Consider the following 20,723-nt stretch of genomic DNA (forward strand, 5'->3'; position numbering starts at 1 on the left):
TGAAAACGAGTAAAGTAAGTAAGTGCGACTTTTATTATGCACATTTGTTGTTGCAGGTAATACAGTGTGAACGGAGAAATTTGACATTTCCTGCTTTAGCCCGTCCTTTCTTAAGATCCACCAATGATCGACCCTCCTTTCCAAAAAGCCTGTGAACACGTTGCCGATAAATCTGAACACTATAAGATATGCTGTGATTTGCAGGGGCTGAAAAATGAAATTGATCCAAAAGTAATGGGTAACATACAGCCAGTGTAATTTAAGACTTGGCACTTCTGGTGACAGGCCGCGGGAATCTACAAGCCAGCGCCGCATGGCTGTGTCAGCTGACGCGGCAGGTACTTAGTTCGCTACCAACTGTTGTACTTTTAAGGTGTGTTCGAGCACTACAGCGCAGAGAATACGAGTGTTCTTTGCACAAGAAGGAGAAACCAGTTAAAACATGCCTTCGAAAAATCCGTAGACAGTGCCATCCTCGTGCAACAAGTGGCGTAGTACTGGTTCCGTAACTAATAAGAAGAAACAGGGGAAAAAGTTACACAGGAGAAGTTAGAAGATATACCTACTGCAAGTCACTCCGGAGAGCAGTTCAGGAAACTGGTATTTCACATTCGTCAACATCGGAGAGTTGGCCGTGCGGTTAGCTGCGAGCTTGCATCCGGGAGATAGTGAGTTCGAACCCCACTGTCGGCAGCCCTGAAGATGGTTTTCTGTGGTTTCCCATTTTCACACCAGGCGAATGTTGGGGCTGTAACTTAATTAAGGCCACGGCCGCTTCCTTCCCACTCCTAGCCCCTTCCTGTTCCATCGTCGCCATAAGACCTATCTGTGTCAGTGCGACGTAAAGCAACTAACAAAAAAAAGTCTTTCCTCACTGCATTGCCATTTTAGGACAAACGAACGTGTGTAATACAATGTGGAGTAAGGCAAAAAAGAACTCGCACGGGCACTCCGCACCTCCTCAAAGCCTTTTTGACGAATGACCGACAACCGAGTACTAACGCAAGAACATAGCCCAGTACACAGCTACTTCGAGCCCTCTGTAAAGGATACGTTTTTTTCGATTTTTTTTACGTCGCACTGACACAAATTGGTCTTATGGCGACTATGGGATAGGAAAGGGCTAGGAGTGGGAAGGAAGCCGCCGTGGCCTTAATTGAGGTAGAGCCCCAGCGTTTGCCTAATATGAAAATGGTAAACCACGGAAAACCATCTTCAGGGCTGCCGATAGTGGGGTTCGAACCTACTATCTCCCGAATACTGGATACTGGCCGTACTTAAGCGACTGCACCTATCGAGCTCGGTGGAGAAGTTATGGGGAACCTTCCTAGGCACTCCGATATCCCCTTACCTCGTCGCGGTCGTACCAAGATATCCCCGGCGCTAGACCATTGCCGCTCAAGCACTGCCTGCAAGACTTTGAACGTGGAAATTGGGAAAGTTAATGAGACCACTGACACCAATAGGCAGCCAATGAACAAAACATTTGACGCGCGGTCAAGAGCGAATTCATTTTGAAAAATAAGGTAGTCTTGCACACGCCCATGTGGATGGCCGGTCATACGAAAGCTCTTCCCTATGGAGCTACTTCGCATACCACCTTCAAATTAGGGTATCATTGGAGCCACCTCTTGTGACATTAAGGACGGATGGTGCCGCACTATTGTTGTCATACAAGACAAGTTACAACATTAGCAGAGTTTTCTGTGTTGCGTCTGCTAGAGGAGAAATGACTGATATGGTGACTAAGCATTCAGCTCTAGTCTTCTGGAGGTAATTCCCCGTAATATTCACATAGTTACTGTTGGATGTTTGACCAGCAACTCCCGAATGGCACAGGGTAACGTATAAATCCCCTTTCACTGCCAGAAGTTCAATCAATTCTCGTAAATAGTAGTGGCAAATGGAGTCAACTGAAATGAAGTTGAAATAAAGAAACGTTGCGCGGCATAAGTGGTCGTACTGATGGCGAGGAGCACAACTACAAGTAAGGGGCTGTATCTCCACCCTGTGTCCAGTCAACTTGTACAGCCGTACATACGGTATGTGGTGGCAACGCAACGACACTGAAATGGTTGTTCAGGTTCCCCTAGCAACGAAGTATATAACAGCTTGACATATTGTGAATTCAGTGTTGTACTGATTTGTGCAATTATTTGCGGTCATACGAAGTGAGCCGTTAGAATGGGCGGAGTTCGCTTCACGTTAGAGATCAGTAGGGGAGCGATTTAATAACGAGGTATCAAATAACAGGAGAATGTTAGCTGTCGCTGACAAGTTCCGTCATACTGGAGCAGTCTTATGTGAACGAAAGGTGAGAACAGGGCGCCCAAACGAGAATCAAGGACGACTTCTATAGCAGGTAGTCTACGACGAATATGGCTAAAACTCCAAGCATAAAGGGCTGCATGCCGCATTCAGGTTGTTCAGTGTAACAGAAGAGAATGAGCGAGCCCGATTACACTACTGCGACCGAGCGTATGAGGATCCCGATTTCCTCTGCAGCATATTGTTTTCAGTTGATGTAGTCATACACAACTACACAGTATACGGGTGCGCCGTGCCGGTCATGGAATACTGGGGCCTTATTTCGTCGAGGATGCTGCATGGAATCGAATAACATTGGACCAGGTAGTCTACAGAGACTCAGTTTGTCGCGTTAGAAACTTAACCCTCCAGAGCTATGGGGTTGCTTGTTTACCTTTCTGCAAAGACACTTTGAAGATCGGCTGTTTTTTCGTACCCGTCCTGCTCCCCGGACGTCACGGCCAAGATGTCTATATATGTGGCACGTTGAAATGATCACTCTTCCACCTACAATTATTTCCGAATTACCCGAGAATATAATGTCATTTTTACAGCAACATGTTCAGTCACTTTGAGAAACGTTATGAAGAGTTCGTGGCCAACCAGAGGCAGAAGGTCTCACCTTTCATCTGGGAGCGGGACACTCGGTGGGTCTTGTCCCCCACACGTACGGTGTGCACGGGGGTCGAGCGGGGAGGAGTCGACGTCTCCGTCGTCCTCGTCGTCGTCCCACTCTGCTGCTGCTGCTGTGGGCCGCCACTTTGCCTCGTCTGGAACAAACAGGACGTAGCATAGACATTTACAAACAGTGGAGACAACTCACTTCTACAAACAAACAAAAGTAAATGAAGCGGTTAATTTTGTGAATCTCTCCTTTAGTCACGCTTATGAGAGTTCTTGCATTTAGAACTATCAGGTGTTAAGAAATTATCTTAGAAATCAATATTTAGTAATTACAAAATTGCAATTTCAAAATTTGACACGATTACAATTTCAGCTCTTTGGTGATGCAAGGCAGTGAAGAAGTGCAGATATAGTTTAAAGGTATAGCTGCTAGAGATATTCACGTGAATAGTCTATCGTAAGAGAGAGCTGGCGGCATTCATTCGAGAGATCGTGGGATCGTGGTTTACCATTTTTTTTTTTTTGCTATTGGCTTTAGGTCTTATGGCGACGATGGGGCAGGAAAGGGCTAAGAATGGGAAGGAAGCGGCCGTGGCCTTAATTAAGGTACAGCATTAGCCTGGTGTGAAAAGGGGAAACCACGGAAACCATCTTCAGGGCTACCGACAGTGGCGTTCGAACCCACTATCTCCCGAATACTGAATACTGGCCGCACTTAAGCGACTGCAGCTATCGAGCTCGGTGGTTTACCATTTTCACACCAGGCTAATTCTGGGGCTGTACCTTAATTAAGGCCACGGCCGCTTCTTTCCCATTCCTAGCCCTTTCATATCCTATCGTCGCCATAAGACAAGCTCATTACTCTCGCACTTCACGGGTAAGCATAGAATTGTCGCCATGAACTCGCTATCTCGTCTTCTAAACCCCATGTCGGTGGATACGATAGAATTCATCCACGGTACCCCCGGCTGTCACACGAGGTGACTAAAAGGGGCCCATAGGCTCTCAACTTAGCCTGGGTTGGTGACCACGGGGCCCTCAGCTGAATCCTGGCATTGCTTCCACTTGTGCAGTCTCCTCACTTTCATCTACCCTATCCAACCTCCCTTGGTCAATTCTTGGTTTTTTTTTCAACCTTGGCTGTATAAAATTTACGAGGCCTAGGGAGTCTTTCATTTTCATGCCCTTCGCGGCCCTTGTCTTCATTTTTCGAAGTGTTGGACCCTTTCCATTTTTTTCCCTCTGATCAGTGTTAGGCCTAATATGTTGCTTACCCGGTTGCACTTCCTCTAAAACAATAATCACCACCACCATCTCGTCTTCTAAGCAGAAAATACTATCAATGACTTTCATCTTTTCCGTACAGCGTAGAGAATGTTTCTTTTAAATTAATACTTTTAGGATCATCGTATCAGGTATCGTGCAAATAGGAATGACACCGAAATGTTTCAATGAGCCATTCTGTCACATCAGAAGACATTTTGTTGTAATTGAATAGCCCATTTCAAATGTAAATAAAAGTTTCGGAAAGAGTTAGAAATCGTAGACACAGTCAAACAGTTTGTTTCCTCAGAGGCCAACGTGTATTGAAACATTCCCTGGGCTAGCGAAACTCGCTGTATAGTGTAAACATAACCTTTTGATTATCGTACTGAATTGCCAAGTTACCGATAATAACGAACATAATACTTTACTTTGGGTAATAGACCAATACTCTCTAGAAATAGCCTATATTTAGATAAGCAATATGTTGAAAATTCAAAATATGTCTTTTCTATGAACTAGTATGGTCCAGGATTGCATTTGAAAATAACAGTCCTGATGCGCTTCAAAGTGTGACAGTTTGAATTCAATCAATCAATCAATCAATCAATCAATCAATCAATCAATCAATCAATCAATCAATCAATCAATCAATGATCTGAATTTAGAGCTGTTGTCCAAGTGGCGCGTTAAGTTTGAATTGTTTACCTAGTGTTGTCTTAAATTATTTCAAAGTTGGAAATTTATCTACTTGATGTAGATATAGTAAATTATTCCAGACCGTAATTCTTCTTCCTATAAATCAATACTTGTTTTAGAAATACATTCATTTGAATTCCCTTTCTATTACCGTACGCTTTGAAATATTATAGCCTACCTCGTTCAAGAAATGCATTAGAAACATAACCTTTTCACGATTTTCAAATCTCTCATAACAACAATTCTGATAATGATTCACTAAACTGCTATACTATATCTGTTTCATTTCAGGTAATCAATAGGAGAATCGATTTGAGTTCTCTGGTGCTATATGCATTTTCGTATAGACCTAAAGCACTTTAACACCCAAATCGTTGGCAACGTAAATACGTACTGGAAGTGACAGTATATCAGTTGGTCGGTAGATGCAGAGTGGGTTGTTGTCCCATATGCTCTGTACTCTGACCGGCCAACCGAGCAGAGGAAAGTTGGCCACGGCTCTACCCTGGCTCTACGCCTCTGCGTTCGTGAGACGGGCCTGGGGCACAGTGCCGGACTTCACGCCTAGCCCCACCCGTCGGCTGTCCTGAGAATGCTTTTCCGTGGTTTTCCATTCTCCTGCACTAAGGCGAATGCAGGGACAGTTCGTAGTGTAGGCCACGGCCGCCTACCCCGTCACCTTCTCCGCACTTCTCCTTCACCGTAACAAATCTCCCGGCCTGAGTGACGGCGTCACCATCTAAGAGGCCCGCCTCCCCCTTCAGGGGAGGAATGAAAACGTTTAGTAGTAGTAGTAGTAGTAGTATATCAGTTGATACCTTGTCCTCTAATTTAACAAAGAGGATACAATCTTCATTCACAAATAAAATAAATATTTTATCACTGTTTATAACCTTACTTTTAAAACTGTCAAAAGGTATACAAAGGTATACTTTGGCCTTATCCAAAAAACAAAAAAACAAAAAAAAAAATCTCATCAAGTACACGGAAAACATCCTCTCTATTGACATATTTATCCTCGAATATTTTAATGCACCCTAATAAATTATTTGTACCTACGAAATCATCACGATGCATTAAGTACACTTGATCGGAATGCGAGTTCATCTGCTGTAATATGAATTACATCCAGGCACATAATACGCTCGACACACTCTAATATAACAAATAGTTTTAAAACCAAATTTCAATAAAAACATCACTATCTTGCCAGGGTACTCCAGGAGTGGAATTGTATTGTCAGACTGGCTTACTCAGGCAAGCAAATCTGGGACATGGGTTACGTTGTGTAACCCTAGCGCAGGGCCTCTCAGGGTGCATGCACTGTGCACGGTGCAAAAGACGACTTGGCTTGGTTGACCAGAGTGCAGACCCCCCACTCCTCGATTTGGAGCAATAGCGCTGTCTCTCTCTTTCCTCACGCCTGTCTCGCTCGCTCCGCCTGTCTCCCTCTCCCCCACTTGCGCCGTAGCGCTCCAAATCCGGGCTGAGTTGAGCCGAGTATAGCCGAGTAGAGCCGAGCATAGCCGAGTAGCCCAGAGACGAAGCGTTGATCCGAGCCATACCGAGCGGCACCGAGCGGCACCGATGCACAGTGCACGGAGCTCTTGCGCCTCGCTCTGCACGCGTGAGATTTTGGGCGTTTGAGAGGCCCTGCCCTAGCGGGTGCGCAGCCTTTCCAAGTCATCAGGTTATCAGCATCAGTTGCTCATTAACATTTCATTTTGCCTTTATCACTGGCGCATTTCATTTTAGTTTGCCTTATTTATTTTGCCATTTTAATTTTGGCTGTTTCTCATTGTTCATCTCATATGCCGTTTGCCGCAATACCATGGCCATTGGTCCTCCAAGAAGGAGTTGTTCAAGGGCCATATCAGTATCAGTTGTTCATTCCACTGTAGTTTGTTCTGGCTTATAGGCTGGTTATTAATATTTTTCTTATTATTTTTCGCATTTAACAGGTCAAATGGGTATTTGTTACTGTAGATCTGGAGGAAAATAATAAGGAATACTACTAGAATAAATACACGACTACACCAACGTTTCCTAATCAAACCAAACGAGCAGAAAGGACCAAACTGATGCTTCAGACATGCTCATGTTTACATTTGAACAAACCAATCACGGCGCCATTTTAGCTAATATCGATAGCTGTATTAAGGTCTGATTGGAGTTAGTCTTGTTCCATCATAAACAACGCGTGCGATTTTATTGTTTTCTCGGCGCACATGATTACAAAAGCGTCTATATAATTCACTTCTGATGTTGAGTCCTAAATGACAGACGTATGGCTAGTGCACTGTTCTAGAAGGCAGTATAGTCCTCGGCACGTAAGCATAGCTACTAAGGGAACACTGAAGGTAGTGTTGCATAGTGATTTTCTAACTGCTGGGTTCAATTCAGTGTCGCCAACCATACAGTTTAGGGAGCATAATATCGTATAGCTATCGTTCATCTAGCATATTGGCCCTTATTAGTCGTGACTTGCGAGGATTGCCACTGCCGTACTGTGAAGTGTTCCATTCACGAGTATAAGTAAAGCATATTTTATTTTTCTATAGGATTATAAATCTGTTTGAATAATACCAGGTAAATAGAATTGTGGCATTTAATGTCGTAGTTGCAGCAGTTCATTAATGCGCTCTTATTTCGTCCAATTCTTATCTATACATTTTAATTACGATGGCAAGAAGCAAAATGTCCAAGAACTTGTGCGAAAAGGAAAGCAGTACATAAGTTCTAGAACTTTTGAAAAGTACACTAAAAAGATCTATTAAATAAATATCATCGTTCAAGACGTATACTTCTTCTCAAGAATACGTGTACCAACATAAACATTAAACTGAGTGAGGGTGAGAGAGTGTTTCTTTGAACTTGTACTTGGGTAAGGGAACCTCCGTTATCGATGCTTACATTCAGGTTATAGTTCCTTATGGTTATAACTAGTCAAGTTGGCTGCAGTGATGAGGCATTAAAAAGGAGAATAGGTTGACGATATTTGTCTTTTTAGTGTCTAACTTTACGTGCCGAGGCTGCAACAGTTACGTCCGCAATACGTGGAGTGAATAATAATAATAATAATGCTATTGGCTTTACGACCCGAGGTGTCGGAATTTAGTCCCGTGGGAGTTCTTTTACGTGCCAGTAAACCTACCGACACGAGGCTGACGTATTTGAGCACCTTCAAATACTACCGGAGGTCCGAAGCTTCGAAATATGAACATATCGCCCAAGCAAAGAACGGGGCAGGTAAAGACTCCCTAGGATCGAACTTGTCAGAAGGCGCGTGTCCGCACTACGATAGCTGTCGGACAGTGATTCTTCCCTGTTGTTTGACGGCACAGAACGTTCTCAAAGTACAGTACAGTGTTTTAATATTCTCTCTTCTATGCTAGGCTGTGTGAAGAAGTGTCTCCAGCTAAAACCTGCACCACGTCCGAGGAAGTTAGAAATCGATGATTTTATTAAAGTGATGTGCGTGGTATTTTGAAGAACCGAACTAGTGCCGAGACCCGTTAATAGACAGCATAGAGATAGGCGTTGGTTTGAAAAGTAGTCATCAAAGTGATGTAATATTGGCTAGTATTTTAAACGTATTTCTAGGTGCCGATTTTTGATATTTGAAGTCGGTTATCTCGAATGAGAAACACATCGCCGGTTAGGACGGACGTAACCTGGCTGAATTCTGTGGCAACGTATGTGCTAAGCTAATCAAGTTTGAAACATTTCGTTCCGAACTTGTTTTATGTTTCTTGTTCCACACATAGGGTTGCGGACGTGTTCTCATTTCGAGTAGAATAATACTGTCTGCAAACAATTATGAAAATGGTTTAATTTCTTCTCAATGTGTTAGTCGCACACGTTCATTTAAATATCTTGCTCCCACGTACGGCCGTTTTTTATGTTAAATCGATAATACGATCTAGGAGGCAGTGGCCTGGAAGTTTTCATTGAACTGGCAACACTTCTTCTGCCAGCGGCAAGTAATGTGATATCTGCTTGTATCCATCCCGTCCTGCTGTCGGTGGGGGCGGTAGAATAACACCCATGGTATCCCCTGCCTGTCGTAAGAGGCAAGTAAATGGGGCCTCACGGGTTCTTCACTTGCGAGTGTGGGATGGTGACCACGGGGCCCTTAGCTCAGTCCTGACATTCCTTACCCCGCACAGTGGGTAATTTCCAGCATCCAGCCGGCCAAAAATGATATTTTCAACCCTTGTCTTTGGTGCGCATTTTCTGTGAGTCGTGTTTATAAGACTCTTGGGTACAGTAATTAAGTACTGAAAAGTCGCGCTGTCTGATTATCTAATCTCAGCGAAGGCCTAAAGTGGCTCTCCTCCGTTAGGGCATCATTCTGGCGAGGCAAGCGCGCAGTTATTATTATGTGAGGGCTCAGTAAAGACGTCAGAACTAAATATTTATTTAGCTTGCAGTGTGATTATATTAGAAGAAGGTTTGTGTTTTGTGTAGTATGTAGCATTTTCTGAAAATTACTATACTGTTGTCCGGAGTATGCACTTAAAATTCAGGTACACGGTGTCCAAGCGCTATCTGATTATACAAATTTGAGCTGACTTTCAAAATGGAATGCCTTTGATTTCCGCAATGAAAGTCTTTTGGATGAGTTATCTATACTTCAAAGAATGGAAAACTGTGACCAGGCGCGACCATGAGAGTAATAATTTTTTTTCAGAAGCCATGTACTGTGTAACCCGGAGGTCGGTTTTCGAGCTGTTGAGGAACAGCAGGGAATATAAGCGGAACGATGATATTGCGAATGTTGTAATTGAACATTTAGGCTTTGGGAATTGTTCCGAGGATATATCCAAGTCAATAATGAAATCTGTCAGTATTTTGTGTGCTAAAATTCGATCACGCTGGACAAAATATTGTAGAAAAAGGGACAAATTGCTGGAGTACAACAAAAGATGGTTCGAGCAGAGAATGAGCCTTGCAGAAGGACGTGCATCACAACAATGTCAGGATGAGCCTGCAATTAGCCTACTATAGCTCATTCCATGTTCAGAAAACAGTATTGCTCTTATGACAACAGGGTTGCTCCGCTCAACGCCATCACGGGAAAACGGCGGCACTTCACTAGGCCCTATGTAAGTTCAAGACAAAAGGCTGAAGAAACTAAGCTACAAATTACTTTTATGAACTAAAGGGGACGTGGGGTTTACAGGGGTCACTTTTGGTTTGTACAGTATCGGAGGTAAACCACGGCACATAAGAAATCTCAGCACTGAAATATAAGGCAAATTGCGAGAGAAAATAGACAAATAATTTTATGGGCTCGAGGAGCGGGGGATGTATTTATTTAATTCCATTTAACAAATTTATCCAGACAATAAAAGCTAGAAAACAGAAGCAATGACTACAAAAGATCACAGTATTAATGTTAAAGAAATAAATTACACACCTGGGCTTATCGCATAACTCTCATTCAACACAATACATTTACGCACTTAAAGCCTAAAATACACACGCAATAAATAAATACTGTAGATGACTTCACTACAGAAGTTCAGGGAGGAAACGCTTCTATTGGTTGGTATCCGAAACAAAGTGCTGGCAATACCAATGATGGAAGCCGCTAGAATATTCTTCAGAGAGGCTTCCACTTCTACGGATATTATTGGAGTAGACATAAATTTACGAGTAATAAACCATCTACGTGCCCTCGTAGAAACTCTTTCGTGTGGGTATGCCATTGATAAAGTATCATTTGACATGCACGTAAAGGAAATTATACAATTATACTTACAAGAATACAAATCGTACTACATGCCTGTAACTTTGCACAAACTCTTGGGTCATGGAGAGGAGGTCATTAGGCACTGTATTATACCTGTTGTACAACTCTCCGAGGAAGCCCAGGAGACCAGGAATAAAGATAATAGGAAACCTTCCAGAAAGACACAAATACTGACCTTTTCCATAGGCTGCTTTTATCGTCGGATCCTTATATTACCAGCTTAGGGAAATCAAGGAGGAGGAAGTTGATTCCGCTTTCACGAGAAGTGCTCAACTTACTGTCTGAGCCTCCTGTATCTGGTTCTGCCGAAGGAGATAATGAAAGTGACGATAGCGATACTGATGTAACTGCTTCTAATGAATAAATTGTTTGGCTAGTACATGTATTCCTGTATCTGTTTTTAAACATACTAAAAAGCATATCCCACTATTAACATCTATTTAATTTCTTAAAGCTATAACAAAAATGATTAAAATTACAAAGGTTACTAATTCTATTCGTGGCGAAGTAATTTATTCTTTGTGCTTGATTGACCACACACTTAATTCTCTCCAATACTAGCAGTTACATACTAAGTTTTAAGTAAATCGGTCCATTAGTTCCCGAGATACGATTTTTGGCCGGCTAGATTCCTGAAATTACGCACTGTGCCTCGACGGTATTAGCTTTGTGAATCCTAGGGAGTCTTTCATTTTCACGCCCTTCGTAGCCCTCATCTTTCTTTGGGGATATGTTTATTTTTCGAAGTGTAGGACCTCTTCGATTTTTCCCTCTGTTGAGTATTAATAGAGAATGATTGTCAATTTGTACTTGCTATTAACATAATAATCACCACCACCAGCGCACAACTAAGTGGAAGGAATAGCAGACCTAGCTCGCCAACCCACACTCAAATATACAGCTCTAAGGGTTACCTCCTGTGATCACGTATCTCGCAGTGCTCTTCCTGCCCTTAACCCTTTTGTTTTTCTTGCTAATCAGCCGGAGCGAAGTGGAAACTTTAAACAGTTAATGTAAAAGATGTAAAATATTGTTTACCGCAGAAAATTCGTGAGCTAGGATATCCCTAAGATTGAAGTGTGGTATTAGCTTCAGTAACCGCACCGCTTTGCATATACCGGTACGTAAAACATTCAAAACTTTTAACATTTTTACTGATTCAAATAAATTAAAAAGATTTATTTTGACAAATAATTTTTTACGATAATAATGTATTTTTTTGGAATGAAAAAACATTTAAAAGAAAAAATAAAGTGCGCATTTAAGGGTTAAGACTAGTGACGCCTGTCAGCCACACATGGATATGCATTCCATGAGAACAATGTTCCTTGTGTTCATTTTCCTGTGCTGCTGTGTAGAGGAAAATGAATCTTAAAGGCATTATACAGCAATAAACACTCCTACTTGTCCTGTACAAACTGGCACAGGAAAATGAACACAACGAACATTGTTCTGTTGGACTGCGTCTCAATATGTGGCTGGGAGGCGTGATCAGTCTTAAGGAAAGTAATGGATATGAAGAGCACTTGCCTGTACGGCGGCGATACTGTCTTGTCAATATTTAATGAACACGATTTTTATATTTATATATTAAAAGAGTTTACTGAAAACAGCTTTGGCAAATCCGTCCGTCCGTTCTACTGGACCGATTTGCTCCATTTCTGTTTTATTGTCTCCGGAATTACCTGCCGCTGATAGGACTCTTAAGTTCAGGCAACTTTGAATAATCATAAAATGAAAACACTCCCATAATTGTAGACGAAGGCTAACGCTAACCGAGTTGTTTGCTAAGCGACTGACTCGTTCATTAATATTCTGATATCCATAGTAATTGCATTGCATACAGACATGTTTCATTACTACCTGTCGAGTCAAGGTGTATATACATCCTCTGATCATGGAAGAATATTATTTTGAACATCATACTCTCGACCTTCCCCAGCTTCTAAGTATACTGAATAGATGGCAGGACTTTCCTAATAACTTGCATGCTGCTATTAGAATACATCGACGTAGGCACAGAACGACCGTTACCAGTAATAAGGCGCAGGGACATCCTCTTGAAAAGGTGGGTGTCTAGTTACGCGAACCACGGCCAATTGTATACTGCACTATCTCGGGCAAGATCGTCTGAAAATGTTAAGATCCAGATAAGATAAGCACAATGGATACTGTATGGAAAAAGTCTTATAAACTACATTAGGAATGAATTAGTTATTATGTACCGATATTAAATGTTCATTAAACTATTGAAAAGGGCAGCAGAACAATAAGACTACGACAGGCGTATCAAGACGAGTTATCTGACCTATTTATAACGAATGTTGCGGGGCAGGGCGGGTTCTCTGGTTATTTATTATTTTTAATATAATTGGTTTAAAATATTACAGGTCTTTATATATAATTACATATATACACACGAAATACATTTACGTAGTTAATATACTTCATTCCATACTACCGTTCATCGAATTTCTTTTAAGACGAACACAGGGCCCATCCTTCAGTCGCTAGATGTATTCACTCCCCACATAAACCTGTGAAGCCACTGGTATCTATCAATTGTCTCCAGTTGCTCCTGGTCTATGAGGCCAATATTAGAAATGTACAGAAAGAAAGGTTTTATTTACATAGATTGTGACCACATAATGTGACTGTGTACACATATGAGGGATATTAAAGCCATCAGTAAATACATCAGCGAACAGTAAACAAGAGAAAGTAACGCTTCGTTTGATGTTCATTTGTTTGTGTATCCCCGCATGTGCTGCCATCATGTATTATGCATGAGAGAGAGAAGTCTGTCGCGGACCTGCATGTGCTATTGTAGCTGGTGCCATCGGATTTGACGACGGATATAGAAACCAAAACTCATCGCAATATTAAAACACTGGAGATTTGGCTCCCCTAATTCACAAGCCTTCATGTTCGTAGACCTGGGAACATTGTGTATCACAGATGAGATAAATGTGTGTTCTTCTCCGGAAGTGCTCTGTTCCGATCCTTAGAAAGTGCCCTGTCCAAACCAATAGCCTCCACGTAGTTGAAAAACGTCTTGGCTTTCGAAGTATTCAACCTCTTTGCTTTATGATGGTGATTATTGTTTTTTACAGTGAATTAGGGGACGCTCACTATACTTCAGTACAAAACATTTTTCACTTTCTGAAAGACCCCCCTGAAAAAATGAAATGGCGTATGGCTTTTAGTGGCGGGAGTGTCCGAGGACATGTTCGGCTCGCCAGATGCAGGTCTTTTCACTTGACTCCCGTAGGCGACCTGCGCGTCGTGATAATGATGATGAAGACGACATATACACCCAGTCCCCGTGACAGCGAAATCAACCAATTATGGTTAAAATTCGCTACCCTGCCGGGAATCGAACCCGAGATCCCTGTGACCAAAGGCCAGCACGCTAAGCATTTAGCCATGGAGCCGGACAAAGTCCCCCTGTGGGTGGGGACACTCACGATATCCCCTGCTTGTCGTAAGAGGCGAGCAAGGGATGATACTTGAGACAATCTGTGATTACTACTATTTCGCGGTGAACAGCATGGGTCGGCTTTACTTGCGATTAGCACTGGTTGTGCTCCCTCTTAGAGCAATAATCACTACTATCTGAGGAACATGTACCGCTACTGCTGTCATTGGCATCATCGGGGGAGGAGTAGTACCATTATATGGAGAACCCTAATGGGTCTGTGTTGCCATAATGTGTAGGTCTACATTCCTATGATTAGTACCACTATGTGAGGGCCACCATGTGTCTGCGTTGCTTGTGAGTAGTACTCTCATGTGATGTGGGTAGGGGCAGTAGAATAATACCCACGGTATCCCCTGCCTGTCGTAAAAGGGGCCCCAGGGGTCTGAACTTGGGACCGTAGGTTGGCGACCACGGGCCTCTTAGCTGACTCTTGGCATTGCTTCCACTTACTTGTTCCAGGCTCCTCACTTCCATCTATTTATGCGATGTCCCCTGGTCGACTCTTGTTCTTTTCCGACCCGGACGGTATGAGATATCGAGGCGTAGGGGGTCTTTCGTTTTCACGCCTTTCGTGGCCCTTCAGACTCGACCCGGCCAATGACGCCTTAAAGATCATGGCTGCCCAGCGGGTTCGGTGGCAGACATTTGCTGTGGTATTTAACTAAACTGAAAAGCGAATTTAGTAAAGATACTTTCTCCTGATAGAGTAGAGGCAGTTTGGGAAGCAATGCTGGGCTGCATCGTGCGCGCGGTGAAGGGGCTGTGTCCCTTGACCTGCGGCGGAATTCCTCTGCAATAGTTGACAAGGATGTGTGGCTCGTACGGTAAGTTTCAGAGTTCCGCGGTTCCTATCAGTTAATTTTATAGGCGTACTTTGGGTTAACTGTTCCCTGACGTTTAAATTTCACACGAAACTTCTGTGAAACTTCTCAGACAGAACATTCCAAGTCGCTCATTGACTCATTCTGACAGATGTGTCGTGTTTTGCCTGGGATGAACAGCCGGACGTCACTTCACTTGACCGCAACGTTCGGTTCGACACGGGTCAGTCTGAATGACACTGGTAGAATAGAGTACCCCCATCCCTTCGTCTGAAACTAGGGAGTCAGTATGACCACCACTCCAGTGATATATGGTCTAGAACAGGCGGCCCGCGAGGGCTTTAAGAAATGCGAACAACGTTCAGAAATGTATTCATTTTTATACACTTTATAGACCCAAGTCGAAAGTAAACATTTGAAATCCGAACTTCGGCGGAAAAAGAGCCCTCACGAATGCCAGTTCTGGCTTAACCATTATAGAAATGGCTATGCTATCCATGCCAACCTCACTGTGGACAGTTTACTCAACGTAGCATGCAACGAATGCCAAGATATACTTCAATTCCCATTGGTGTAAGTAGCGGTTCTTCTCTCATTGGTACACAGTGCTGCACACTCCTGGAATTACATTACTGGAATTTTAGGCTCTTACAACTGTATATCATTGTTCCCTGCACACTTACTTTCTGGTCAGCGCTACAGTCCTTGGCCTCCTTAATCACCTGTCTCCACTCGTCCGCTTTCCTTCTCCAGCATTCGCTCAATTCATATGCACTTTAATCATCAAATTAAGGAAGAAGGATAATGGCACTACAATTTACATATTACTTCTTCCTTTGTTAATCCGTTTACCTCCCAGGATTGGTTTTGCTCTCGGACTCAGCGAGGGTTCCCACCTCTACCGCCTCAAGGGCAGTGTCCCGGAGCGTGAGGTGAAGAGGGGCTTGTGGGTGGACAGACAAGGAAGAGGCCGTAAGGTACCAGAGAAGAAGTGGTAAACCACGGAAAAGCATTTCCAGGATGGTTGAGGTGGGAATCAAACCCGAGCCTCCGGGGTGGCAGCTAATCACACTAACCACTATACCACAGAGGTGGACGTGAAATATATTACTACATTTAATATTATATTTAACCTACTAGTATTCATTATTCTATGACAAGCACGTCTCTTATCCTTGTTATCCTTCACTGTTTTCGTTATGTTTGTTTTGTTTTTTCTTATTTTCTTTTGCCACATACTTTTTTTAAATACAAAACCAATTTGCTATTCTTCCCTGCGTAATCCACTCTTTATTTACTACGAACACTAGTAGGTTCTCGTTGTGGGCTCTTCTTACAAACTGAGCTAAAGAAAGCGGAAGCGCTGAACCCCATTTCTACGTAACTGGATTCTAGTGGTCATCAACCACGTAACTATCCCCATTGAGTGTTGTGTTATTGCGGTGTGTGTAATTTAATAATTGATGCTTTCACGACTGATATTAACAGACATGATAATCTTTGGGTTCTTGCCGTATGGCAGAAGTGAACTATCGGATTTCTTTGTAAGGATGTAAAGGAGAGGGGATAGAAGTCTCTAGTAAGACCCCAACTGGAGTGTGGTTCCAGTGTATGGGACCCTCACCAGGATTACTTATTCAAGAACTGGAAAAATCCAAAGAAAAGCTGCTCCGTTTGTTCTAGGTGATTTCCGACAAAAGAGTAGCGTTACAAAAATGTTGGAAAGTTTGGGCTGGGAAGACTTGGGAGAAAGGAGACGAGCTGCTCGACTAGGTGGTATGTTCCGAGTTGTCAGTGAAGAAATGGCGTGAAGATAAAGTTGGAATTCAAGAGGACAAATTGGGGCAAATTTTCGTTTATAGGAAGGGGAGTTAGGGATTGGAATAACTTAGCAAGGGAGATGTTCAATAAATTTCCAGTTTCTTTGCAATAATTTAAGAAAAGGCTAGGAAAACAACAGATAGGGAATCTGCCACCTGGGCGACTGCCCTAAATACAGATCAGTAGTGATTGATTGATTGATTGATTGATTGATTGATTGATTGATTGATTTCGCGAAGACTTTGCTCAGTCCTTACAGTTACTTGTTTGATCCCGAGGATAGCCTAATACATTTGTGAGGCCTCACAAATCTACCATCTTCGGGGTTGGAAGAGAAGAAAAGTTCACCAAGAAAGGTTAGATAGGTAAATTAAACAGAGGAGGCTGGCAAAGGTGGTTGCCAGCCCACGAACAATGTTCAGAATATTGTGGTCTATGGCTGCAGATAAAGTCTTCCAGCAGCTCTAAAAATATCCCGGTCGCCCCCGGCTATGAAGTTTCAAATATTGACATTCGTTGGTCGTCGTTCCAATATCGGAGAGAATCTCGAAGCGGCGGTAACAAAGTTACTCTGATTAAATTACTGCGAGAGGAATCTTAACAATCTTTGTCGACTTTGACTTGGCCTGCAGCGAGCTTGTGTATCATTACTGAAGAGGGAGCCGCAGATGCTCTCAAGGTGATTATATTGTTTTAAGGAGGAAAACCACCCTGTATGAACACCATTCACAGTTTAAACAAGGGAGATACCGTGCTACCGTTCTCTCGCCATGGTGACGAACTGCTCATAATACTGCTTGTTGTTGTTGTTGAGAGAGTGACTGCAGAGGAGACCCAAATAACGAATCATCAGTGACGCCCCATTAACATCTGGTGGTTTTGCCTGCCCATTTCATGGGAAAGTTTTGTTTGTATGTCTTGGGCAGGCATTCCGCTGTCGTTGGAGCGGTAAAATAGCACCCACGGTACCCCATTAGCATTAAATGTCTAGGGGGCGGGGGGTGATTATTGTTTTAAGAGGAAGTACAACTGGACAACCATCCTCTATATAACACTAATCAGAGAGAAAAAACGGAAGGGGTCGAAACATGAAGATATCGGCCACGAGTGCTCTAATACCGCCGGGGTCGGAAGAGAACAAGAGTTGACCAAGGGAGGTCGGACAGGATGGATGGTACAAGTAAATGTAATCAATGTCAGGACCCAGCTAAGAGCCCCGTGGTTGCCAACCCATGCTCCAAAGTTCAGAGCCCCTTACGACAGGAGGGGATCCCGTGGGTATTATTCTACCGCCCCCATCCACAGGCCTAGGGAATCACGTCCTTCGTTGTCTTCCCTCGTGTGATTAGTGTTAATAGAGGATGCTTGCTCAACCACCACCTTTTAAACAAGCTTCACAAGATCTTATTCAGAATAATTGTTGCACTAGGATTGATTTTGTAGATTTTAAAGTTCTTGTTCACTGTCATATCCAGCATTTGTTGTGGGCCAGTTGAATATCTCGTCATATAAGTTTTCGTAAGCCGTTGCGTGCTCATTAAACTTCACAAGGTTTCCAATATTCCTTGTACTCGGCCATTAGCTGCATTACAGAGGAGGAGAGTTTTTAGTTTTCACCAGATGTAAGGTACTTTCCATCGAACCGCCCACAAATAAAGGAAAAACAGCTGAGTATAAATGAGGACAGCCAAACGTTTCAGTCATAGTTTACCTGTATTGCAGAAACAACGCCAAACATTCCACATGACTATGTATTCTATAGTTGACACGTGAGACAGACAGAGGGTTTTCAAAATCAACTCCCCCCTGTCATCTTTCCAGTGATCGTTGGTTCATGTTCGTCTTCTCATCTTCCTTATTATTGCTCGTATTTAGATTTAACTAATATTTCTGGAGTTGTTGTACAACTTTTAAAAAATGTCACTATCACTATTATCTGCGTTACTGATTATCGTACGTTAATATGAATTAAACATACACGATCGAACATGGTATTGTCCACAACTTTTATTACTTAGAGCTAATATGAATAGACACATTTGACATTTCCTGTTTCGGGCCCCTTAATATTGCTATAGTTTTAAAGTAATGAGGTTACAGCAATTCTTTTAAGTTCTTTACCCGTGATCTCCGCACAGACAGACTAAAACCGAACTTTATACACCTGACCTGAGATAAAAGCTAAAAGATGTTAAGTTTCCACACAAATTATAATTGTGTTTGTTTGGTTATGGTTTTATTTGTGTGTGTGTGTGGGCGGGGGGACGAGTAAATGGAGAGTCCCAGGGCGAAAACTTTTCCCTGTTGCTCATCTGTTTCCTAGAATTACCCGATGAGTCTGAAAAAAATCTCTTTAACTACACTGGCGGGGGAGAAAGGTAGCTGGCTCGGAGTTAGTATTTTCCTCCAGTTGAGTTGAAATCCCTCGCTCTTCGCTGACTTGAATTTGGAGTAGTATGAGGAGGAACGTCCGCCTCTGTGGTGTAGTGGTTAGCGTGATTAGCTGCCAACCCCGGAGGTCCGGGTTCGATTCCCGGCTCTACCACGAAAATTTGAAAAGTGGTACGAGGGCTGGAACGGGGTCCACTCGGCCTCGGGAGGTCAAATGAGTAGAGGTGGGTTCGATTCCCACCTCAGCCATCCTCGAAGTGGTTTTCCCACTTCTCCTCCAGGCGAATGCCGAGATGGTACCTAACTTAAGGCCACTGCCGCTTCCTTTCCTCTTCTTTGCCTGTCCCATCCAATCTCCCCATCCCTGCACAAGGTCCCTGTTCAGCATAGCAGGTGAGGCCACCTCGGCGAGGTACTGGTAATTCTCCCCAGTTGTATCCCCCGACCCAAAGTCTGAAGCTCCAGGACACTGCCCTTGAGGCGATAGAGGTGGGATTCCTCGCTGAGTCCGAGGGAAAAACCGACCCTGGAGGGTAAACAGATTAAGAAGAAGATGAGGAGGAACCTGACTACCGAAGAAACGGACCTTTACATGGTTAATTTTGATTTATTTAATGAGGTAGGGTGTAATAACTTGGAATAAGTCGAAAGGGAAACTTACCACCAGGTCATAAAATGAGCCAACGGCGACGTTGTTCGTACCGTGTGTTCAGCTTCATTATGACCTGTTTAAGAACAGAGATGCCCTGGTCGCTTCACTGAGCTTGGAGTATTCCAGATTAGGTCATCTTGTTTACGTGACTTCTAATAAGAGTCCGAATACCAACATGGGATCGTATCCTTTTATTAGATCTCAGGATTGGGGCTTTAGTTTATTTTGGAAAAATTCTGATTTCGAAAAGGGAGTCTTGGGTATATAGCACCAGGCCTCACAACCGTACAGCTGTGCGGGCCTAACACATGCTAAATAAATATAAATAGTTATTATACAGCAGACGTTGCTCGTTGCAGGGGCTGTTCTCCGTGTCAAACATGTGTCCACTGTTAAGCCGAGATAGTTAATACAATGGCCAACTAGGCCTTCTTTTAGAAAATAAAATTGCCTGTGATTTTGTAGCGTTGATTTTGATTGTGTTCTGACGGCACCACTTCGAGAAGAACGAGATCCAAGATTACAATGCGCAGATGGCATCTCAGTGGACTTGCTGTAGAGTAAATAGTATCGAGCTTGTTGCTATAGAGACCACCACCACCATGACGACACAAATAAACACAACTTACCATCCCGCTTGCGTCGACTGTCATGTGCAAACTGGCGCGATGTTGCAGAGGTGGACGCTCACTTGATTTCTGTGGAATGAAACGTTAGCTTTTGTAGCAATTACAACATGTACTGAAGACAGTTATGTTAGTTTACATTCGCTCTGCTAAGTAAAGTTATACATTGAGTTTCAGTTTGTTTATGTCAACTTCGGCTGACAATGTGCAGCCACTCGAAGCAAGTCGGCTAAGTTCGGTCCGTCACCTACGAAATGCAATATGGCAGCTGACGGTAATC

General features: G+C 43.1%; 1 protein-coding gene across 7 annotated transcripts in view; it reads right to left on the reverse strand.

Moving 5' to 3' along the window:
- The window catches only part of LOC136886302 (calmodulin), a 156,916-nt gene that overhangs the window by 22,102 nt on the left and 114,091 nt on the right, over positions 1 to 20,723 (reverse strand). For 4 of the 7 annotated variants that reach the window (XM_067159037.2, XM_067159032.2, XM_067159033.2 and 1 more), the window contains 2 exons: positions 20,447 to 20,515; positions 2,930 to 3,077 (listed from right to left, as the gene is read on the reverse strand). In XM_067159037.2, coding sequence (XP_067015138.2) covers positions 2,930 to 3,077; positions 20,447 to 20,515 — 217 coding nt within the window. The remainder of the gene's footprint in view (positions 1 to 2,929; positions 3,078 to 20,446; positions 20,516 to 20,723) is intronic. The other 3 variants (XM_067159034.2, XM_067159039.2, XM_067159036.2) reach the window with 1 other exon arrangement.

This window comes from Anabrus simplex, chromosome X, assembly GCF_040414725.1.
Source record: "Anabrus simplex isolate iqAnaSimp1 chromosome X, ASM4041472v1, whole genome shotgun sequence".
Lineage (NCBI taxonomy): Eukaryota > Metazoa > Arthropoda > Insecta > Orthoptera > Tettigoniidae > Anabrus > Anabrus simplex.